The sequence below is a fragment of the Hippopotamus amphibius genome, chromosome 3 (assembly GCF_030028045.1).
Source record: "Hippopotamus amphibius kiboko isolate mHipAmp2 chromosome 3, mHipAmp2.hap2, whole genome shotgun sequence".
NCBI lineage: Eukaryota > Metazoa > Chordata > Mammalia > Artiodactyla > Hippopotamidae > Hippopotamus > Hippopotamus amphibius.
The window spans coordinates 149,427,086-149,452,074 of NC_080188.1; the positions used below are offsets into that span (position 1 = coordinate 149,427,086).

Sequence of the window (24,989 nt, forward strand, 5' to 3'; positions counted from 1 at the left end):
CGCCATCTTTTCGACCGCGGCAATACAAGCTTTATTGTGGTGGTCCGTTCCAGAGCCAGTCATGTCTGTGAGGTGTGCCTGTGGAGTTATTCAGATCATTTAATGTCCTGTTTAACTGAAAATTTCCCGGGTTAGCTCATATTGCTACTTGTTATTTCTTCTAATTTTACGATTCTGCTGTTCAGCTGCTAGTGTACATCTATAAGGGGAGGCTTGGATGTACAACGTAGGAAGGATAGGTGTGTGTGTAGAGCCTCTTATGACCGCTCTCATAGAAACTGCTCTCTGACTCTCTCCCCTCAAATTAAACTTCCACATTTTCCTCCTCAGCTTTTAAAGCCCCTACCTTTCTTTCTTTACTTCTCACCAAAATCTCATCCCCTCAAGCTAGGAGCTCTCCTATCACTGGGTCTTTTCTAGGGAGTTCATCTGGTATGATAATGAGAGAATGGCTATCATTGCAGGAACTTGGGCAAAGGAGCTAGGTTCTTGGTCATCCTCATAGAAATATAATATGAATTTCTCTATGAACATATTATGATTGTTGGTTGCTAGCTTTATTATTAACATCGCTTTTTTTCCCCTGTATTTTAGGTTTAATAGACTTTATTGTTACTGCCTGGGAGCCTACCCACATTGTATAGGGTGTTTTTGTTTGTTTTTGTTTTCTGTTGAAATAGGTGTCAGGTTTTCTCCAACTTAAACGCAGGCTTTTGTAACAAAACTGGTTTATGAATTGGAGATTGCCTAGGTATAATTTCTTCCCACTTTACATACTCATTTAACTTTTGCCCATGTTCTTGAACATTTCTAATCAGAAATATAGTCATGAGTGGCTCCCACACTGCCGATACTGGACAGTACCTATGAAATCTCCTGGAGGAGGGGTAAAGAGTGCATTGTTTCAGCTGGTTCTTAGTGAACCCTGAGGTTTATAATTCATGCAGTTTGCCCATAAACACTATCATAGAAACAAAATCTTTTTATTACTGTTCGCTTTCTTTCAGTAAGGCCCCCTTCATTTCACTAATGAGAACTCTTTTACCTTTATAAGCAGCTCTTCTCCAAGTATAACTGAAAGCTTCAGATATGCCTTGTACCTGTGGATGTTTGTGACAAGTAACACCTATCCACACACCTGCAGTCATTGAAATGAGTGCTTGTGAACTTTTTAAACAAGGAAATGTATCAAGGGGAAAAAAATGAGTTCAAATTTCTGGAGATTACTTTTAAAGCAGTTCAAATACTGTTTGTTTAAAGGCCCTTCTAAGTTCCAGATGTATTAATTAAATATTTAATGTGTTATAGCTAAAAAATTCATTTTGTTGGGATCAATTTATGATATAATAGTTGTATATTAGTGTGATATATACCTTAGATCCCTTGCTGCATTTTTTTTATAGGATCAAGATCAACATTATGGGCATGAATTGTGTGATTTTGCAAAAATGAAATATAGTTTCTTGAGCTTCTGATCATCTGTCAAGAAAGGTTAATTGGCATGGGAAAGCTTACCAGATAATATAATTAAATCCTGTTTGTCATAGATCTGTTAAGTTTTGTTTGGAATAAGTTCTCTTTCCATATTCCCAGTTTTCCAGTACATGTGTTTATTGGAATACACATGCACGCACACAGGCGCACCTGCACACACACACACCCCCCCATAAAACCAGTTTTTCAGAAGCACTAGAGATTAAATAAACAAGAATCCCTACCTAATCTTAGTTACTCTCTTGAGTTATTTTAAAGAGGTGGATTTATAGCACCAGCTTAGTGTCTGTGGCAAGTCTAAGCATTCAGTAGTTGGCAGTTTTTACTGTGTCTGTTCCCAGTACTTTTGATCCATGTATGTCATCACTGAATGGTATATGAGATAACCACAGTATTTATTTAATTAAGGTGGCAATTAAAGTTCTATAATCACTGTTTCACCTTCTCTGAAAGTTTCAGGCCCTTCTGTCTGTTTTAGAGCACCTACACTGAAAACAGAAGAATATGCAGACTTTGTGGTAGAAATTGATTTTGTTGCTGAAGACGGTCAAGGAGACTGACCTTCAAACACCCATGCTGTCATTCCAGCCATTCCAGAAGTGGTGAATATGACTTACTCTAACAAGTTTAGGAATTTTTTTCTCTCTCTGTTCTTCCCTTACACTGTAAAGAAACATATAAATATTTACTTTTAGAAGTTGTAGATATAGCAAATAGCAGACTGATTTTGTAACATTTAAAAACTGGTAGAGGATCACCGTGGAAAGGAGTTAGGGAGATGCAATTCTGCTGCCACTATATGGACTTTGAAGTTGTAAACCTCAAGTAAACCCAACTCTGTCGATACCTTTTCAGTAAACTGAAAGCACTGTCTTGAACCCAGTACCTTGATCTTCCTGTTTAGATCACTGGGAACTACATTTTCTGAAAATAAATTAGCTTTCAAAGAAAGAGCTATGCCAAATTTAATGTGTCTTTGGGAAAATATGTTAAGTTTGCAGTTAATGACACTATGGCCATTCACTGAGTTAACATATAAAGGCAGCTGAAATTTACAGTTGAGTGCCTCTGACTTTGTCCATACCTTACCATTACTAAATGAAAGTTTGCATTGTGGCAGTTGATGCAGGAGTGAAAACACTGAGAGATGTGTCCAGAGAGTAAAGCAGAATAAATTAAGATGATATCGGTTTAAAGACAAAATGGAAAATTAATGTGTTAGTCCCCTAGGACTGCCATAAGAAAATACCACGGACTGGGTGACTTAAACAACAGAAATTTTTATGTTCTCACAGTGCTGGAGGCTAGAAGTTCAAGATCAAGGTGTTGGCAGGGTTGGTTTCTTCTGAAACCTCTTTCCTTGGCTTGCACATGGCCGCTGCCTTGCTTTGTCCTCACCTGGTCTTTCCTCTGTCTGTGCATGCACCTGGTGTCCTTTAGAGTGACCAGATTTTCTCCTGTTATGAGGACACAAGTCAGGTTGGATTAAGGCCAGTGTCTTATTTTAAAGGCCCTATCTTCCGATAGTCACAGGGGTGGGGGGAGCGCATGCATGCGCAGGGTTAGGGCTTCAACATGTGGATTTGGAGAGGAACACAGTTCAAGAGGGAAACTAGAAAGTATTTTGAACTGACTAAAAATGAAAGCAAAATGTTTAGCTGTGGGATACACCTAATACAATAGTTCAAGGGAAATTTATAGTACCAAATGATTATATTTGAAAAGAAGAAACATCTAAGATCAGTTCTAGCTTAAGAAACTAAAAAAGAGGAACAAATAAAATCCAGTGTAAGTAGAAGAAAGGAAATAATAAAGATTAAGGCTGCAGTCAATGAAATAGAAAATAGGAAAGTAATAGAGAAAATCAGTGAAAGGAAAAGCTAGTATTTTAAGAAGACCTAATAGGTAAATTTCTAACCAAATTGAACAAAAAAGTGAGAAGACAACTTATTAATATAATGAATGAAAGAGGTGACTTTACTACACATTTTATAGGTTTTAAATGGTTAATAAGGAAATATTATGAAAACCTTTGTCAATAAATTCAACAATTTTGCTGAAATAGACAAATTCCTTGAAAGACACAAACTGCCAAGAAGAAATAGATATCATGAATAGCTTTGTGTGTGTTAAAGAAATTATATTTGTAGTTAAAAACCCTTCTCACAAAGAAGACTCCATACCCATATGGCTTTACCAGTGAATTCCACTGAACATTTAAGTAAGAAATAGGATCAATGCTATGCAAGTTCTTTTGCAAAATTGAAGATGAGGGAATATTTCCTAATTCATTCTATGGGGCTAGCTTAACCTGCTACCAAAAGGAGGCAAAGATAGTACAAGAAAGGAAAACTATAAACAAATTTCCTTAATAGACATATGTGTAAAAAAAATACTTAACATGATTTTAGCAAATTGAATCCAGCAAAAGATTTTTTTTTAATAGCACATCAGTACCAGGTGGGGTTTATTCCAGGAGTACAAGTTTGGTTTAATATTCAGTTAATCAATAATTTATCATATTAATAGACTAAAAAAATACATATGTTCACCTCAATGGATACAGAAAAAAAAATCATTCAGGAAAAATCTAACATCCATTTCTGATTTAAGCAAAAAAGCAAGCAAATAAAAATACTCCCAGTAAACCTAGAATAGGAAATTTTTTTAACCTGATAAACAGTATCTAGGGGAGACCTATATTCAATATCTTAATGAAGAAAGACTGAATGGTTTCACAAGGCAAAAATGTTCACTCTGCTCACCATTGTACTGGAGGTTAAAGCAAGAAAAAGAAATTAAAATGCATACAGAGTGGAAGGAAGTAAGTAAATCTGTTTTTATTCGTGGACAACATGATTATATATGTAGAAAATCAGATGGAATCTATAAAAAAGCTACTAAACTTTAACCCATGGGTGTACTTGATACAGGAAATATATAAAGATTGCAGGATACAAAAAGAACTGTAATTTTATACAGCAGCAACAATCCAATGTAGAAATTAATAAAAATAGTATTGATGATAACAACGGAAATGTGAAATACCTAGAGATACTTTTGACAAAAGATTCTAAAGACTTTTACTGAAAACTAAAAAATATTGTTGGGAGACGTTAAAGACAACCTAAAGCAATGGAAAGATGTACTGTGTTCATGATTTAGAAGACTCAATATTTTTAAGATGTTAGTTCTCTCAAAATTGATAGATAAATTTAACACAACCCTAATCAGGATCCTAGCAGGTTATTTTGTTTATTTTGTAGAAATTATTAGGTTGATTCTAAACTTCATATGAAATGCAGAGGACTTAGAAGAGCCAGAACAACTTGACAAAAAAATGAAGTAGGAGGGCCCACCTACCTGACTTCATGACTTAATAAGTCCCAGTAATCAGATCAAGACAGCTTGTTATGGACAGATAACATCTTTATTCACCATAAAGTTGGGCAGAGAGATCAATGCAACACAACAGAAAATCTGGAAATAGACACACATATATATGGTTGACTTTCAATAAAAGTATAAAGGTAGTTCAATTCAAATGCTGAAACGGTGCTGAAACAGTCAGACATCCAAGTTAAAAAATAATTTTTTAGCATATATGAAGTTAACTTAATATGTATTATAGTCCTAAAAATACAGGAGAAAAATCTTTGTGGTATTAGGTTATGCAAAGGTTTCTTAGATAAGGGCAAAGCATGACCCATAGAGAAAAAATAAATCAGACTTTATCAAAATTAAGAATGTCTGCTCTTCAAAAGTCACTGTTAAGAGAATGAAGGGAATAACCACAAGTCACAAATCTGATAAAGGACATGCATGCAGAGTGTATAAAGAGCTCTCTAAACCCAATGAGAAGAAAAAAAAGGACAAATATTTGAGAAGACACTTCATCAAAGAAGAAATAATTTGTGAAAAAGATTATTCATTAGAGAAATATGAATTAAAACCGTCGTGAAATGTTGCCACTTGTTAGAATATCAAATATTGAAAAGAGTGACCAAAACAATGTTGGCAAGGATGTGGAACAGCTAGGACTCTTCTTCACTCTTGGTAGTAATATGCAGCGCTGCAGCTACTTTGGGAAAGACTTGGGCATAAAGATTCCTAGCAGCTTTGTTTGTTACAGCCCCAAACTAGAAGCAACCTAGAAGTCCATGGACAGGTGAATGGATAAGCAAATTGTGGTACATCTCTGTGGTGGAATATTACCCAGCAGCAAAATGGATGAGCTATTAATAGAAGCAGTGATGTGGATGAGTGTCAGAATAATCACGCTAAGTGAAAGAAGCTAGACGAAGAGTACACACTATTCGATTCCAAATATGTGAAAGTCGAGAAAATTATAAACAAATCATTTGTGGCAGAAAACAGGTCAGCCGTTGCCTGCAGGGGGATAGAAGAGAGGATGGGGCTACACAGGGTTATGAGAATACACCTACAAGTGATGGGTATGTTTATCGTCTTGATTTCATGGGTGTGTACATATGCCAAGACATCACTTTTTTGTACACTCTTATATTAAGATGTGTGTGCAGTTTATTGTATGTCAGTGATACCTCAATAAAACTGTTCTTTAAAAGTGCTTACCCTTGTGGAACTTACATTTTATTGGGGAGGAGGTGTAAAGACAATAAGTATATATTTTGTGTGTGTATATGTAGGTGTGTATGTGTCAGATGTTGAAAAGTCTTTTGAAGAAAAATAAAGCAGTGTGAGGATAGAAAGTGATGGGGAGGGCAGCTGTTTGAGAGAGGCGGTCAGGTAAATGTAGTATCATGACATTTGAATGGAGATTCGTTTAAGCTTCTTGTAATCTTTTGAAAACTGTTAAAAGATTTGTTGCAGTTCTTTTAAAGTTTCGGGTGACCATTCTCTCTCTCATCTAAAAAGATAACAGTTTTGCCCCAACTTAAAGGCAGATGTAAGTTTCTGCCATCAGAAAGGAGCAGATGGGAAGGGTGGGCAGAGGTAAGCAACACCTACTCCACATGCCCAGTAGACGCCCATTTCTGCTCCAAGAATTTCTTGTGGTTCATTTTTGATTGGAAGGGTGAGACCTATGTTTTGAACGTTTGTAGAATGGTGAATCAGACAGGAAGTCACAGCCAGAATCCCAGCCTCCTACTCACCTGCCAGAGAGGCAGGTGTCCCTCAGTTTTCTAAAAGGAAAACCAAAAAGTCTCTAGTGACTATCACCTTTGGTGTTGTGTGCATGTGTATGATGCTGGTGAGGGATTTTAAAAATTGTTGCTCTTGTGGAACTTTTATTTTATTGGGGAGGAGGTGTAAATGGTGATACGTGTATATATGTGTCAGATGTTGAAAAGTCTTTTGAAGAAACATAAAGCAGTGTGAGAATGTGCTTTTGGATGCATGAAAGAGGGGAGATTTCCATCAGTGGAGTTAACTGCTTGCTTGTGTCCAGTCACCCTAACAGAGCAGCTAGAAACATGTTCTGGTACCTTAGCAGCCATTACAGCTGATCAGTGGAACCTGAATTTGGTTCAATCCCCAAAAGAGTGCTTGCTAATGATAGGACTTCAGAATATCTGTGTTTTGGGGGCATAGAGAAAGAATGTTAAAAAGAAAAGAAATTTAAAATGCTCTCTAACATGTGCTGTAAGCTGAAATATGGTCCTTTTATTTTGAAAAAACGCTTTTAATTCTGCTGATCCCTTGGTTTTTTAAAACATAGTCTGTGTAGAGAATAAAGATTTTTGTCTTCTTATTTAACATAAATTTGGTGACAGTGAGAGTGGAAAATGCATGGAATGATGCCAGTTGTGTATTTGTTTCTGAAAAATTTTTATAAAACATACTGGTTTCTGCCATCCTGTTTTCCATTTTTCTACCTGAATGGTGTTCATCAGAGCATATACTCTGCTTCCAGGCCCTGGGGCTGGGCTTCCTGTGTTAAAAAGAAACGTGTAGGCTCTCACCTGTGCGGCTGGAGCCCTGAGAAGCAGGAGCTCCCTCCTGGCTCCAGCCCCTCCCAGCCAGTGGAGGTAGCAGAGACGGAGGTTCACAAAGCTCAGGTTTCTGTAACCTTCAGCAACCCAAGACTTTCCTCCACCCTATGCCTGCTGCCAGTCAGAGGTGAATGAGTCCATTTCTCTCAACCCTAGAGAGGTTACTCTTAATCTTCTGGGACGTGGTTCCCTTTGAGGAACTGATAAAATCTATGGACGAAACATTTGTACATCACTTCAGGGGCTCCCTGTTCCAGAGCAGGGACAGACACTAATGCCCATCTCAAGTAAGCAGAGTTATAGGCCTTTGCCAAGTACAGAGGCAACACTCTGCAACCTAGGTAATAACTGTGTTATTAACTTGCCTTTTTAATAATAACCTGTTCAGCCAGGCACCAGGAAGAGCTAGAGAAAGCCAGAGAGGCTATACTCTTCCTGCACTAGGAAGAGTCTACATTTTGTTACTGCAGTCCAATTGGTTTTGTATGTATTTTACTAGGAAAAAATATGAGGACAGACTTTTCAATATCCTCTTCCCACTCTCTTCTTTGATTCTCATTTATTCAGTTTCACATAATCCCTCAAATATTATATAGAACAACCAAGTACCTAGTGTTCTGTGTGTAGACTTGCCTGTGAAGCAAAATACCACATCTACCTTACACGGTCGCCGAGCAGTCTAGTCTCTTGCACTATTCATTTACTATTTGCGCTCTAATTTTATCCTAGAGATTAATTTTCCTAGATTGAAGTCTGTTAACAATGTTCTTTGCTTCTTACAGCTTGTACCTCCTTTTAAGCCTCAAGTAACGTCGGAGACAGACACCAGATACTTTGATGAGGAGTTTACAGCCCAGACGATCACAATAACACCGCCTGAAAAGTGTGCGTGAGTCTAGGAGGGCATTGATGATGTGATTGAAGAAAACGCCTTTTTGTTTTTAATGGGTATTTTCAAGATCAAATTCCACGCTGACTTTTTCTAGTCCATTTAAGAACATGGGGTTTTCAGTGTGGAAGTATCTGAAGACAGGTAGCTAAGAGAAGAGTGGTTTTGAGTAAAAAAGAAATTGTATATGGAAAAATTGTAGACTTGAAAATTATAGACTAAATTACAGACTACCTGGCCCTTTCTTACTGTTGTCTAATAGATTATTTTGACATCAGCTGAAAGGATTCTGAAATGAAGACCTGCCATGTGTTCCCACTGCTCATTCAGACACTACCTTCAGAATATTGCTAATTCTGGTCTCCTGCTTAGTTAGGAGTTTTTAAATTCACTTTAAACTGAATCACTCTTTTTTACGTAGCTTTGTCTTAATAATATCTGTGAAGACATAATTTAGTTTGATAGTACTTTTTGATTTTATAAATGAAATTATATATCTGTTAAAACTATACATTCATGCACCACTTAAAATCACTCCACATGCACTAGTGTGTGCTCCGCACTTTGGTGAATACCTTTCCCTTAAAGGGAAGAAGAGGTTATCAAATATGATTTGTGAGCATTCTCATATGCTGACAGAGGGCTGTATTCTGTCATCACTAGTTTAGGGGTGAGGATAAAATTGAGTTTCAGGGACAGCTTTGGATAGCTAAAAGATTTCTTCATATCACACATCTTTTGGCTCAGACAATAACATCATGTTAGTTTTTTAATCCTTTTATTTTCCTTTATATCCTTTCCTACATTTCTTCTCCTCTGTTTCCTTTTTAAAAGGCAGATATGTTGATAGTGCTAATTTACACTGAGCATCCATGAAAGGGAATATTGAAGTGCTGTTCCAGCTGTGGATAGAGTCAATTGATTCCAGCGTTGAAAGGCAAACCTAGGAGTCATCTAGGCCAAAAGTTTTTAATCTGAGGCCCATGGCCTGACAAAAAGAGGGGCTGTGAACACTGTGAAATGAAAAATATAATTATGTGTGTATGTGCACTTTTCTTTCTTTAGACTTGCAAGAGGTTAAGGGCCTCTTAACTTTCATTTTGTAAGGGAGGAAATTAAAACCCAGAGAGAGGTTGAGCCTCCCCAAGTCTGGCAGTCGGTGTCAGCGGCAGTCAGGAGTAGGGGGTATCGTCTGGCTGATGCCCAGGTTAAGTTGTGAAATGGCAGTATGCTGAAGCGCTGCTCATGGTTTGTCACCAATGGTGGGTGAAGGCCTTCGTTTCTAGAATCAGAATCTCTGAGAGTTGAAGACAGAAAAGCCTGTGGCGTCGTGGGCCATCAGCTAAGGACCGTCTGAGTAGGAGCAGTGGGCATAGCCTTGGCATGGTTTCCCCTGGCCCAGCATGGGCTGTGGGGATACAGTTGTCTGAATTCTGGGCAACACCGCTGAGTGGTGGGACTGGCCTAGGAGTACATCCCACCATAGAGCGTTTGTGGGGCCTCATCATTTGGATGTAACCTTAATTGTAACCGGACCACGTCATTCCCCTGCTTCAAACGCTCCAGGGGCCCTGCTGCTGCACTCTGACTCCAGCTGCTCACACTGACTGTATGGCTGTGTCAGATCTCGTCCCGTCCTCTCTGACCTCATTCTGTCCATCTTCTCCACAGTCCCTGGGTTCCAGCCCTACCTTGAAAACACCATGTCTCACTGTGCCTTAAGATTGTGTGTTTACCTGTTCTCTGCCTAGAATTCTCTTTTCCCAGACATATGCATGAATAATTCTTACTTGTGCTTCAGATCTCTTTAAATGTCACTTTATCAGAGATGTTTCTTTAGCCTCCTGACCTTAAAAACAGTGCAGCCCATCAGACCCCATCACTCCCTGCACCCCCCCCCCCCCCCCCATTCTCCACATCCACACCTTTACTTGCTGGTATTCTCCTGGTTAATTTGTTTGTTTCTTTGTTTCCTCTCTGTTTTTACAGCTTGAATGCAGTAGCTCTGAGAACTGGGTTTGGTTTGTCTTATTCACTGCTAGCTCCGGCTCTAAGTTAGGTACCTGGCTCAGCGCAGGTATTCAATGAATACGTACTGAAAGAGTAAATCAACACCTTGTGGTGAGGCCTGGTAGTGTCAGGGCCAGAAGGAGGCCCCGCTCTCTCCAGACAGTGCTGTTGCCCATCACGGCCCAGAGTCTGTGTCCACCTTACCTCCTCACGCGATTGCACAGGGAGCTTTGGGAAGTTAAATAGAGCCTTTGGTATTCGCGGATTCTAATTCTTAGGACAATCTAAATGTGCTATTTTTTGAAAGTCATAGAAATAGGTAGGCTGTGTAAATGCAAAGCCATGAGTGCATATTCTACTCCAAAAGTAAAGTTAAAGGTAGAATCCCAGTATGGAAGAGAATGGTGGGATTGAAAGAGCCCTGGACTTAGACCCTGCTTTGTGTCCTGGCTCTGCCACTCGCTAGCTCTGGAATGTGGCAGGTCACTGTGCCCTTTAGAAAAGGGGAGTGCAGAGCTGATAATCTCCGGGAGCCCCGTCTTTCCCTGGTGTGTGCCTGAGAAGCAAGCCATCACTTTAGGAAAGGCAGCCAGAGTTCAATAGGGTTAAATAACCCTGTTTTTAATTTTATTTAAGCATTAAGTTAACAAATGCACAGTGTTCTTTGTTCTATGGCCCACTTTGTGAAGGGTGATGGTAGGTAAATACCTAGCGAAAAAGAGTGGGCATGAGTGGAAGAGTGTGGGGAAGGGACTGGTGGCCCTGCCTTGATACTGGGCCCCAGGGAGCCCAGAATCGTGCATCCAGCAGCGTCATCTAGACTGGCAGCATGTACCACAGTCTCGGGGCAGGAGGACCCTGTGGGCCTGCCGTCTTATTTTCCAATTCAGGGCTTCTCCTAGAGAGAAAGATCAGGGGAAAGAGCTCAGCAGGGTGGGCTGAGGCCAAGGCATGGGCACCAGCAACCTGTCCTCTGTGGCTCAGCCCAGCATGGCTGCGAGCACCAGGTCGCAGGGCTGGGCTCCTGCCTTAGGGAGTAGCCTCAGTAGTTGTGGACTGTAGCACCCGGGTTCTTGCAAGGCACAAGGGCAGTGTTTTTACTTGGATGGTCCCTGAGTATATCCTAAATTCCTTTAAAGGACAGATCAAAGGAAAATCTGTGAAGCCTTGAACTGTGATTACATTTGACATGATCTGTTCTTCTTGCAGCTTTGAATAGTGTTGCTGGTGAGAGACCACTGCAGCTCTCAAAGCTGCTAAAAGCGCAGAGGTTTTGTTCATAAAAGCCCACAGTAGGACCATTACGTTAGCGATTGTCTTCCCACTTGCCACCTTGCTTTTATAAAACAGAATGGAGTTATTTTTTAGAACAAATCAGCAAGTTAGAAAGGCAAATGTTCCTTTTTTACAAACAGCTGCAGTAACATGCCAGATTGTCCTCACTGGTGTTAATTAATTGAACAGATTTTGGAATGTGTCGTCTTGCATTATATCCATTAATGGTCCTCTGCCTTTCTCTCAGAGAAAAAGAGGATTTCTTTGAGTTTCTAGTAGCTCTTGCTGCCACATAATTACTTTGGTTAAGTGTTCTAAGGAAGTTAGGCAACTAATGCTGCCTGTACCCAGGGATTCAGATGTAGAATGTGGGGTTGATCGCCCTGTTTCCTTTTCCTGGATGTGTGCTATTTGGGGTTTTTACATAGTTCCCGTCCATTATCATCACGGTTCCCTCTGAACCGTCTTTCAGAGCAGGAACGTATTTGTGTATGCTGACTGGGTGTGAAGGCCTGGTCGCGGCCGCCGGCTGCCCTATCAGCTGTCACTGCCACCCAGCTCCCCTCGTTCCATAGCGCCACTGGCCTGTGCAGCACCAGGGACCCAGGGGGAGCCCTCCTGCCCCAGCGCCTCCCCAGCTCATGGCTCCTCTCGGGACCATGATCAGAGACTTGCCTCTCACTACTGCCAAGCTCTAAAGAACAGGAGCGAGACGGAGTGAGAGAGCGATGCAGTTGGCTTTAAAGAAGATCCAGGTGTGGGGCCCTCACATGGTTATAAATGAGATTTAGATTTATGTTTGGAAAGGGATTCATTTGTTACTAAAGTGACAGAATGAAGATTCTCTTTTCACTTTCAGCTGACAGCGCAGCCTCATGGCAATAATACTCCTTGGAAAGGAAATTCAACCCCTCCTCCTGTCAAGATCCTGGCTGCCCTGGGCTCCAGGCCTCCCTGCCCTGGTGCAAGGCCTGGTTTTGGCCCCCGGAGCTGGGCAAGCCCTTTTCTGGCGGACAGCACCAGGCTTCCCACACGTGCTATCTGTTCAGTGTGCAGAAACACACCCAGGAAAACAAAGCTGCTAGTGGGGAAAACTATTCCTTTGAAATGTGATTGGCACATGTCAGAGTCTGAACATTAAGATTGCAGCTGCCTTTCCTCTAAAGAGTTTTTATACTTTGTGACTCAAAACAGACATGCTATCCACAGCTCCTACCATCTTTAGTATATCTGAAAACACTGTGGTAGGTATTTGACCTAAAAGATGAATGTGGTTTGCTTGGTACTTAACTGGTATTTTATAAGGAGGCAGAGATTTCCCTAAATCCCAGTACTGTCTGAAAATGCTGACCACAGTTTAAAAGGTCTGTTTGCAGGAGGGAGGTTCATACAGAGCAGGGATTGAGTCCCACCTAACACAGTGATATTTTCCGGTACATTCAAGACTACGCATTTTGATTAGCAACTTGATCCCATTTCTGCATTCTGTTAAAAATAGAATACTGAAAAGAACCGTGAGAAAAGAAAAGAGCAGGAATGTTTGTTATTCTTCAGAGGAATGCAGAGCATCTTCCTTTTTGTGTGACAGGGTCAGTGCCCATGTTACAGTAGGGTCTGACCTGTGTTCGTTCTCCCATTACATGAAATTGATACTCCCTGGAGAGGCTGGAAAATGAAAAGAAATGGTAATGTACTTCCTATATGAATTTGAGGAAATGGAATTAATTTGGTTGAAGAAAAAAAAGTTGGGTATTTGAAAGACTCTTACATATTTCATTTAGGACAGCATATGACCAAAGGCACCTCGAGTGGAGCAGAGGAATTTAATGGGGCGCCTCCCCTACAGACAGTGGCCCCGAGGACAGGAGGGACTTTGCACAGAGCCCAGAGCAGATGCACAGGGAATGTTGTGAACTGAGTGACTGAATTCATAGCACACATAAGGGAAAGCGTTCTGGCACTGCGAGATTTTAATCATCAGAATAGTTTATGGGAAGAGGTTGGGTGATCCTTTGTAACCTTTCATGTGCAAGAAAACAGGGAAGAGGAAAGGAAGGAGCAGCTTAAATGGAAGCAGTCTCTTTCCATGCCTTTCAAGTTGCCCAGTTTGTTTCCTGATGAACTAGTACTTAGATGCTGGCATCTTTCCCTCCCTTTCTTTGACTTATTCTCTTTATTCTAGTTTAAAGTTTTATCATAGGAAACTTAGAAACAGTGAGTTAAGGCAGATATTAGATTCAGAATAAAGAATGTAAAATCTTAAACGTAATCAAGGGCTCAGATGAAAAGGAATCATAATAAGCTTTATTTTGCAGTCACACCTAAAGCACCATGAAGAAGAAATACAAGCACTTGAAGACAGATTGATACTGGATTCTAGGCAGTGCTTTGGGTGCTTTAGGATTCTTTGACTTTATATTGATAATTTTGACATACATGTTTTCATGACATTAAAGGTTATTCCTTTTTATTTTTAAAAATCTTCTTCAATAGTTTTTCACAGTTTGGAGTCTTGAAATGTTAGTGTCTTGAAGGACACGAACATTTGATAGTGTTATTTCTTCATAGATCATGTGTTTGAAAATGAGATAGTGTTTGAAATAGGTTTTATTGATAATCGTATGTGAAACATACTCGTATGTTTTATTGATAAACACAAGTTTCTGGGAGCTATTGCCTCTGTTAGTCTTTGTTGTGTTAGGAGTTGGAACTATATAGACCAGGGATTATGTTGCAAAAATAATGATATAAAATTAAAATAACTATTTCCTGCCCACAGATGATGAGGACGGTATGGACTGCATGGACAATGAAAGGCGGCCACACTTCCCTCAGTTTTCCTACTCTGCAAGTGGACGAGAATAAGTCTCTTCTGCTGCTTCACTGTCATCTTAGATTTATTACTGAAAATGATACCTGGACATCACAGCAGTCCTCGCTCTTACAAATGCAGGAGCACCTTCAGACATCCCAGACCAGTCCAAGGTCTTCACCCCTCGCCGCCTTTCACCCACATGAGAACACACATATACGCAGACATACTCGACTTTTTGTTTTTGCATGAAATTGTATCTCAGTCTAAGGTCTCATGCTGTTGCTGCTACTGTCTTACTATTATAGCAACTTTAAGAGGTAATTTTACAATCTTTGGAAGTCATGAGCCCACCATTGTTCTTTTGTGCACCAACTGTCATCTTTTGATCTTTTAATTTTTGTTTTTCCCTAACAGTGAAGGCTAAACGATTCTAGGTACATTTTTTAACTTTCTAGACGATAAATCAAAAACTAATTAGACTAAGAAGATTTAGTTTATCATTCAGAGCAAGCAGTTGGTGGAAGTGTGGTGATGTGCATATGCAGAGTGTCAGTGCAGCACAGCAGGTCGGAGCCTGCAGTGGGTGTCCATCAGGAGGAGCTGGCCGGTACCCACTAGGGAGCATTTGAGAGAAGGACTGAGCAACCATTAAGATAGATGTATACATTTATAAGTTTAAATTTCTGTTAGACACTGCAGAAGCATCTTGGTATTACATGTGGATGTCCAGATTTCCTAGGCAGTTGTTGGCAAAGGAACATTGTTCTACCATGGAAGGAGGCATATGCACAGCAGAGTAGGTCGCTTAAAGGGTCTATGATATGATTTGCACCAGAGAGCATTTTATTTCCCCTGTGCTTGGAAGCCTTTTTCCCTTCTTGATATTATCACCTCTGATGGCTGAAGAATGTAGACAGGTGTAATGATCCTGCTTTTCACCAAAATTTGTACACCAAGGTAAACAGGTGTTTGCCTTATTTGTGTTAATTTTTTACTTTCAGTTCTACATGAATTAGCTTTTTCTCGGATGTTAAAACTTTGAATGTCCTTTTATGATTTTGTTTATATTGCGATAGTATTTATTTTTTAGTGATGAGAATTGTATGTCATGTTAGCAAATGCAGCTCCAACTTACATAAAATAGACTTACTGCAGTTTCTTTTGACCCATGTGCCAGGAATGTACATGCCGATGAGAATCATGCACTTTTTCTCCTGTGTAAAAAAATTTTGATGAGGCTCTGAAATTGTACACATAGATTAGAATTTGGCTTTAGGAGAAAAGATGCTGTCAATTAACCCCTTGGTGCTAAAAATGAGAAATCCCCAACTGTCCGTGCCAAGGGGTTGAAACAAATGGATGTTATATTTGCTCTTTTGAGAATTGAAATGTTATGACAGCCTGGCAACATAATGTAATGAAGAAAATTGAGACCTGGATGATAAGAAATGAACTTTACTTGGCAAAATGAACACATCTCAAGTATTTATGAAGTGGGCAGTAAAGGATATGGACCTGGTGTGTTTATTCTGATCATGGTACATTTATCACTGAATTAAGCCATCAGGGAAAAAAACAAGACAAAAAAGAACACCTCCAACTTTTCTTTTTCTGTATATACTCATGTCCTCAAATTCCAACATTTCTCACTGAAAGGGGACATGTATGCAAACCTCATCTTTCTCTTTCATTAATGATGATCTTCAGATTAAACCCTTTGGTGCTAGGAGCTGACATTTTCCAAAGCAGCCTATGAAGTCCAGGGGGCAGGGGGCCCTTGTTGCGGCACGCAGGAGGCCTCCCGACTCCATGGAGCCATCGTAGAGATGTATTTTAGTTGAACTGTCTTGACAGCTCCCAAATGGAAGACTACATCATGACGTAGTGTTACGATTGCATTGTATGAAAGAGCAAGTGACTCTCTAAGTAGGATGAATCATACTCATATGCAGATGTCTTAGCCTCTTGGCGCTGGAAGTGTGGGTTTACAGATATGAAACCACTGCTGGCGGTGGGTGGACCACTGGGACTGACAGGGGGTTAAAGGGCATTTTACTAAGGCAGCTAAGACATATTTAGACATAGATTTTATCCTAATTTTTCATATTTCTACCTGAGTGAAGTTCATCCTTAGTACTAAGTAGGAAGTTACAGCAAATGATAGTTCATCCTTACTTACACACATAGCTCAACTTTTTTTTTTCACTTGGAATTATGTTGAATGTTTCACTTTGACAAGAAAGTAGACTAGAAGGTATGTCCTGTAAGTTGTCTTGCATCCATTATATAAAGAGAAACAGGTGAGAGGAAGAGAGGAAAGCTGAGGCCGGCTGGTGTTCAGAGCATTCATTTCTTCAGAGGGAAGGTATGATACCATGCACTAAGCACACAGATAGTTTTGGGTTTTGTTTTGTCTTTTTTGTTGTTGTTGTTGTTTTTCGTTTTTTTTTTTTTTTTTTTTTTATTCAAATCTTAAGGTGATTTCCATGACCTTGGCCAAGGACACGTCCTAAGGATTAATGATAACGTTGACTGTGCCCTAGGCTGCCCACTCCACACAGCTGGCTCTCCGCCCCCAGCTGGTGCCCGGGGCCTAGTCCCGTATCCCCTGTGAGATTCCGTTAGCACCACACAGCGTGTTTTGTTGGCTTTGATTTTGAGAATCCCTTACTTTCACTCCCTGATCACAGTCAGCTGGCGTGGAAAAACAATAGAAAAACAGAAATGTGTGTAGAAGGAGATTCTAAAACGTCCCTCTTCTCTGCCCATAGCTGAAGTTTTGGATTCTGGCAAATGGAAAGGCCTGGACCTGGAGTCACTCTGTCAGAATAGCAGGAGTTCAGGCTTTGCAGACTCCTTCCTGTACCAACTTTCTTGAAGTCTGCCTCTTGCCATAATGCAGCCATCTTGGAGGAACTTGGCCGTCTCTGCTTGGATCTTTGGCAGGGCTGCTCGCAGCTTTGCTTTCCACACTAACTACATAGCATTATTCCAGTGTTTTCCATTTTCCATACCTGATTTCCAGCTTCTTAAAGCTGACTGTTCTTGCAGGGGCCACTTGCTTCTCTTAGAATACAAAGTAAGGGCCTTCCTTACTAACTGCAGGGTCTTTCTATTACACCTCAGTGTACACACTTTGCTGCTACTGTTTGTACTGTCTACAGTAGAATTTCCTTATCTTGCTCCTGGTAGTGCATTACAGGCAAGCATGAAATGTAAAGTATTTATTTAAATAAAAAGAAAACCTCTAAATTGGTAATTGAATTACCTCCCTGTAGCTTTATAGTTTGTGACATTTCTTGACCTTGCTAGCTCTTTCATTAGATCCGCGTAAGATCTAGTCATCTGGTTAAGGATTTTAAGCAGACGCAACTATGAACCCAAGAAACTGTATTACTGTTGGTCATACGAAAACTGTTTATTTCCTTAAGTATATGGCCCACAAGGATGTGAAATAACTACAAGAAACTGTTTTGTACACTGTACATCCTTAGTATTTTTACACGTCTATGATAGGGTGCACATTATTTCCCTCCGTGCAGACAGCTTAAATAAAGCACTGTGTCAATCTGCTACTTCTCTGTTTATTGTTGTTGGATGTGGTTCTGTAATCTCAGAAAATTAACTATTATTATTTTCTAAAAAAAAAAAATTAATAGCGCCACCCGGTATTAACCCATTCTCTATAAAATGTGACAGGAAAGTATGTAAATTTCTTATAGCTCAAAACACACACAGGATTATTTTATGACTTCAATAAAACGGCAGTAGTGCAATTGTACAAACTTTGATGAAGAGCTGCTTCCAAAGTGGGGAATGCTGACTTCTCAACAGTGGGTTTAGGAGAGATCTGTGAAGCTGGAGATAGACTAGGTCTTTCTGGAGATCTGTTAAGCCCCTGATAGTCCTCACACCAGGTGGTTTGGACCCAGAATTCTTAAGGAGTGTAGCTCATCAGTAATGTCTTCCTGATAATGTGTTGCTCTGCATACTTCCTTTCTTAGAGTATATTTTTAAAACTTCATGGCAAATTAACCAACTTAGACATGGGTAATAGATGGGTAGGATGGTTAGACTACAGTCTGATTTACCTAGGGTCATTTTGGATGGGGCCTTTTTCTGATTTTACCTCATAAACCTACTATTGTAGAAACTTGGCTTTGCTCCGGTGACTAAGCCGGATAGAGGAACGGCTTTGGGACCAAAGTTGGTCAAGCACGTATGTGTCTGTCACAGCCAAACTGGAGGGCATCCGTACGTGTGCCCTTCTCTCAAAACCACTGGGGTTGACAGATCCAGGAGGCTAACATAAAGTGACCTCTATAATTCTTTAAAGGTGCTATTTTTAGAATATTGTGTAATTTATTTACTGTTCCTGAAACAGAATTAGGGACAATTAATATATCTTATGTGACAACCTTTATGTCTAGCACATTTGATGAAATCAAAAAAACTTCTGAATCTGAATAGAAGTTCTGTTCTTTCAGGCTTGAACCTTGACCATGCTCAAGAGACTCAAATGGTCTTTGCTGGTGTATCATCCCACAGCCTCCAGAGCCTAATCCACATCCATTTTAGAGGCCGTGAGGAGGAGGAGGAGAAGGAGGAGGATGTGATGTGATGATGATGCTAGATCTGTGCCAGGGAGACCGGCCTGGGGTCAGGGACTTGTCCCAAGTGTAGCCTTGCTGTCAGTGTTCCATTGTCATCCTCAAGGACAACACAACACTTTCAGTGCCCATTTTTATTACTTTGAAGCATTTGAGGGCTTAACTGTGTATAGCAGAAATACTATTTTAAACTAAAGTGATCTGTGTACAGATGTTTGATAGAACTCTAAGTAAATTTTGTAATTTCACTGAGTACATGTTTAGGCTCCTCTCAATTACTGCATATTGAAGAAAAAACATGACACCACCAAGCCAAAGATGCTTTTTGTCTGTTTTTGTTGTTAACAGAGTGGAGAGGATAATACTTAGTGCTTCCTGGTGTCTTCTGATTGTGCACAAATTAGCAGGATGATAAATAATGGAGTCTTATGGGGTGTTGATTAAAAGCAAATGAAGTTGAAGGATAATATGTATAGATCACCAAGAGGGAAAGAAACATGAATGGCAGGAAAAAGGTTTTGTCCTTAATACCCTTTAGCCTAGTTAAAATGTGCCTTTTTTTGGTGGTTTTTTTTTTTTTTTCCATCACTACAAGATAAAAAGGAAACATTTCCAGTCTTTAAAAAATTCATTTATTGAAATTCATATGTGTAACGAAGCATACAAATGAGCAGATATAAAAACATAATAACTTCAAGCTTTTTCTGAAAACATACACCAGGAGGTTTCCTCATCGTGTCAGACTTCAGCTCCAGCCCATCCATCCTGCAGGGACCGCTTGGCAATGAGTGTGGCGATGACGAGGCAGCCCACCACAGTCCGAGGTGGGGCCCACTGGGAAGGTCGTGGTGCGTTGTGGCATATTACGTACAAATCAGATGAATGTAAATATCTCTTTGTAAATCATTTATTTCACTCTGTTTCATCCAGGTCAGCAATCAGATTGTGGCATGCTGGGTAACTGGAAAAAATGATAATAAAAAGTAAGTTTAAATAGATCGTGTTCTTCAATGTGATTTGTCTTCTTACTGGTTTAGTTACCTCTAAGTTTTTGTAGAAAATTCTTTTGCAAAAAATATAAAAATTGTGTGTAGCCAATTGTATGAAAAGTTTGTAGGAGTACAAGGTGAACTCTTCTATTTTAATGCTTTAAATCTGAAAACAAGCTGTATTCCAGACATTTGTGTGTCTCTTAAATAAGGGTAGTCTGATGACATAGCCAAAGAGCCATCTCTTCCCCTGTGGAAAGGAGAAGGGAGACACTGACTCGTGCCAGAATCTGTTTGTTTACTGAAAATTGCTCAGACATTACAGTGAGTAAAACTAGACAAAAAACAAACAAAAACCAGGATGTAGACAGTGTCCCTAAGAAATTCCCAGTGAAATGATCACGCTAACACCTCCAAATGTTTAGATGCAGACAATGTGTTTTAACATATATAAAGGCATTTTCACATGGAAACCACCTCCCACATGCTGGAAGAGGGAATTTGGTGTATGTGGTCTCCTAGTTTTAAACAGGAACACATGTTTCAAAACTAGCTCATGAAAATTGGGTCAAGGGAGTTGCAAGTTAGGAAAGTACTGAATGCTGCTGCCTGCCCTTGCTTATGTGGCTGTTCAAATCAGTTTAAACCATGTCAGGAAGTGGTGTCAGAAACCACTGGAAAGAGTTACATTGCACAAGACATTTCTTGAGTACCTACTATGTGCTATGTGGGAACTCTGACTAAGACACAGTCTCTGCCCTCCAGGAATGTGACGTCACTAGGATGGTAGGGACTAGATAGAGGGCTAAGATGGTAACTACCAAATCCCAGTTTTCACTTCAAGAGATAAACTGGGATGTCATGCAGGGACACGGGCCCCATCTGGTCTCTGGCTGGGTGAGAATCATCTTCAAGAGAAGCAAGTGGGCTCTGTGGTCCCCAACAGAGATTTCCTGAGCTAGAGAGGGCTCTTGTCTACCCAACTTAAACCACTATTACGTGTGGAGGATTTCCAAGACAGGACAATGAATGAAACCAAGGTCAGAGTTTGGACAAGAGAAATATGAAAATTAGCCTGTTGCCTTTTTTGAAAAATGAGAAAATGTTTACATTTTAAGTATATTTCCCAGTGTATGTGAGACACTCATCGTGACTTTTTAATGAGCAAGTCTGTGGGTTTCGACACAGGGCAATTAGAGCATCTTACATGCAGCCCCTGCTCTCACACAGTGGGGCTCCCGGGCACAGTGAGGAAGTGAGTGGTGTCTGTGTGCGTCTCTCTGGGAGTTGGGGAGGTGGGTGGGCCCTCCTCCGTGGTGCCCACGGGACTCCTGAAGCACCACAAGGAGGCCAGGGAGCCCCAGGGCCCTGCTGCTGCAGAGAGGGCTCTTCCTGTCCTCAGAGGCTGCCGCCAGCTCCATCTGCCCATCAAACAGGTCATCTCCAAGAGCTGATTTGCCTTCCGGTCCTGACTGAACTTAACCAGTGAATGACTGGCTTGAATGACCCTCCTTTCTAACTTTAGAGATTTGAGGACATCTTTGAATATGAGGAGAAGCAGAAATCACAACAGGCACATTTCCAAAAAACAAAAATGCTTAACTGAACTTGAGCTAGACAACAGACACACCTGTAACATGCACAACACAGAATAGTAAAGACCTGAAGTAGAAGGGAAATGTGGGATTTTTTTCAAAACCAAGCTCCAGGAAACGGGCAGTTCTCACATGAGTCTTCGTGGTTCCCGCCAGGAGCTGACCTTCTCCTGGCCCACTCCCTGCTGGCGCTCGCCCCGGGGTCCGCCCACGTTTCTCTCCCGGGAGGGACCGTCAGTTTTCCCTTTCATTTAGTTCTGGTGCAAAGCCCTGTATTCCTCCTCACTTCCCTATCAGTACTTACTGTTCACTGCCCGACCCACCATGAGCATTCAGCAAAGGAGACGGAATGACTGATCTCCCCTATTATGTCATTGTCTTACTGCCAAACAGCTCTCGGTGTCGCCCTTGGATGTCTGGATGTTCAGTAGAGAGTGTTTCTCGGTGCTTCCCCCAGCAGGGAGCACGTCCAGAGAGACAGAATCCTTAGCTGCTGCCCAAATCTGGCTCATCTGCCATCCCTTCTTAGGGGACATTAGCCACGCCTATTTCCAGAAAGCTGGTCTGCTGTCCACACCACTGTGGACACCATGAGGTCTGGCTGCGGGAGACAAGGCTGTGCATGCCGGCGGGATACCGCTTGGGAGTTGGGGAGGTGGATGAACTGTGGCTTGAACCCTCAGCCACCATCTTCCCATCCCTGTGCCTTCAGGTTTCTCTCCAAGGCCCTCTGCTGTGGCCCCCCAGGTGCTGTGGCCACATTTGCAGTTGTCGGTGGCTGCCCTCCAGCTTGAGGAGGGCTGACAGCACCGGGCAGCTGCTCTTCTGAAGTGCTGTCCACAGATGATATAAATGCTCCCCAACTGCAAGCCTGCTATCGCTGACCCGTTTTCTTTGTTCTCATTTTAAACCCTAACAGAGCCTTCTCTCCACAGACCCTGACTTGTGTGTCTAATTTGTTTCCGAAGTTTAACTTTAAATTCAAAGTTTAAAAAATGAGTCTCTCTAGGTGACCTGAGTTGTCCCCCAAGCAATCACACTGTGGGGTCCAGCCGAGCCTTCCCTGCTGCTTTTTTCCCAAGCTGGCAGCCCAGGGACGTCACGGCACCAGCGAGGCCCTACTCACAGGGATGCTCACAGCTCAGCCTGCCCTGTGTTTCCATCTGTCTCTACTCTCTGCATCTCCACCCGGCCTCTTAGCAGCCCCTCCCAATGGACTATCCCTCCTTCTTGCTCGTCCCCTTGCTCATTTGTACGTTCTCTGTCTCTGTGTGGCCAGGTTTAAAAAAAAAAAAAAAGTCCCTCGTTCCTCTGGCAGAAAACATCTACTTTTAACTCAGGAGGGCAACATCTCTCCCCCAACCTCTATCTGGGACATTTCAAAGCTTGGCCTCCGTTGACAGAGCTCCAGGGAAGCCACCAGTACCCACCTCGCTGTGTCCCCACGTTGGGAGACAGGCCACTGCTCTGCGGCTTTCTCAGCCCGGGCCCAGCTCCAGGCTGCTGCCCTGCAAGAGAGACGCCTCCCTCCCGCTTCCATGCAGCCCATGGCCCAGGGAGTGAATACCAGTCTCTCTGGACGTTCGTTTCCCGACGCATTCATTTCCCAGTTCTATTCACTCCACTTCTCTGAGCCTGCTTTTTCCATCTGTGCAGGAAGGATATTAAATGATTTCCCCAAGTGGCCCTTTCAAGCCTACAGAGATCTCAGTGCCACCCTGCTGGCTGGTCATCTCCTCTGGGCTCTGGTGATACAGAGAGCTCCCTTTTAAAAGGAAGCTGGTTCTGTTACTAATTTTTTTAAAACCGATGTGGACGCTAAAAACTTACGTGAAGGGGTCCAGAACTGAGATTTGAACCCAGGCAGTTTGACCTCAAAGTCCAGGCTCTTTTTCATGCTATTCCAACCAGCTTAGTGAAAGAGCAACCAAGTTTGATATTTGTGGGATTAAGTAGGAATCAAATATATCAGGCAACCTGGAATAAATAAGCCATGTGACCTACGCGTGGTCACCAATTTGTCCTCACCAGTCCTCTGCAGAACTCTGTGGAAATGTGGCCTCAGACATGACCACTGACCAGCACAGGCCTCACCGTCGAGAACTCCAGGCCAGGAGAAGCCTGCCTCTGCCCCACACAGGTCACCGATGCTCTGGCTGAGCTGCCTTCCCCTCTGGCCGGCACAGCTGCCAGACGGGCAGGAGTTCACGGCAAGGTCGCCGCAGCCCCTCAATTTATTCTTCCCTCCTGGCTGCCTGGCTGGGCCTCTGACAATGAAAGCTCTGTGGCAGTCAGGCTCCATTTTCCCTGGATTCTGGGGCCTGGCTTTGAACTGCCTCTGGGCTCCAAAATAGGAAAAGAACTATAGAAACCAGAAAAATGCAACGGTAGAGGCAGGACAGACTTCCTTGCAGAAAGAAGGTGAGGACAGTGATTCCTTAGCTTCCTGGAAACATCACCTCGACCTGCACTTGGGACTGGCAACGTGGGGAGAGGCAGGGAGCCCTCTGTGCAGACAGGCGCGGTCAGCGCTGGAGGACACGCACGCCCGGGGCTGGCACCGCTGTGCCACCTCCTCCCCAGAGCACACCCCAACCCGCGGGCTCCTCCCACAACCCGCGAGATCCCGCGTTTGTCATCTTCCAGCTCTCTGAATCTCATGAGTCACGAGAACGTCCCCTGCACATGGGCAGGGGTCTGTGTTTTATACGAACCATGTTTCCATGGTAAATAGATTTTAAGAATTCCCAAAGGACAGACAGTGTCACCAACAGCAGAGAGTGGAGCCTCTGGCTGCCTCATGTTTGAAAGCGTTAAAAATAAAGACAACATTGACATTTGGGGTTGTAATGTGACGGAATTACAGTCTTTTAAAGGCAAGAACCACTTATCTACACTACATGTAATATTCAGTGTTTTGTTCACTTGTCTAATTGGATTAAAATATTTAACTCCCTTTAAAATCTTGATTGTGAATTTATATTGCAAAATGTAATGTCTGACTCGGGAAGCAATAAGTGGAGCAAATGTATCTGAAGCAATGTAAAATTCCATTTACTTTTGTTCCATGAGTCTTAGTCTGAAATTATTCACTCTTGGACAAAGTGAAGGGTTAACGGAAGAGCAAGTTTGGCTTAAGTGGAGCTGTGTGCACTTTTCAATATTAATTACACACAGGGCCTTTAGTTAAAAAAAGAAAAAGTTAAACTATGCTATTTGAGTTGCTTGAGGAAGTTTCTCTGAGGGTTGCAAGACCCCTAGGCTTGAAATGCAGCACCAAGGGTCTTACGTCATTCTTTAACTACACTCAGGCAGCAGGGAGTTAATGACATTTTAG

At 41.7% G+C, this 24,989-nt stretch overlaps 2 protein-coding genes across 12 annotated transcripts in view; one reads left to right on the forward strand and one right to left on the reverse strand.

The window, feature by feature from the left end:
• The window catches only part of AKT3 (AKT serine/threonine kinase 3), a 363,328-nt gene extending 343,632 nt beyond the window's left edge, over positions 1-19,696 (forward strand). For 6 of the 7 annotated variants that reach the window (XM_057728155.1, XM_057728160.1, XM_057728158.1 and 3 more), the window contains 2 exons: positions 8,252-8,354; positions 14,423-19,696. In XM_057728155.1, coding sequence (XP_057584138.1) covers positions 8,252-8,354; positions 14,423-14,508 — 189 coding nt within the window. In that variant the 3' untranslated portion in view covers positions 14,509-19,696. Of the gene's footprint in view, positions 1-1,972; positions 2,097-8,251; positions 8,355-14,422 lie in introns of all 7 variants that reach the window. The other variant, XR_009052722.1, reaches the window with a different exon arrangement.
• Positions 19,683-24,989, reverse strand: part of SDCCAG8 (SHH signaling and ciliogenesis regulator SDCCAG8) — a 250,152-nt gene continuing 244,845 nt past the window's right edge. For all 5 annotated transcript variants that reach the window (XM_057728148.1, XM_057728151.1, XM_057728152.1 and 2 more), the window contains one exon: positions 19,683-20,029. In XM_057728148.1, coding sequence (XP_057584131.1) covers positions 20,000-20,029 — 30 coding nt within the window. In that variant the 3' untranslated portion in view covers positions 19,683-19,999. The remainder of the gene's footprint in view (positions 20,030-24,989) is intronic.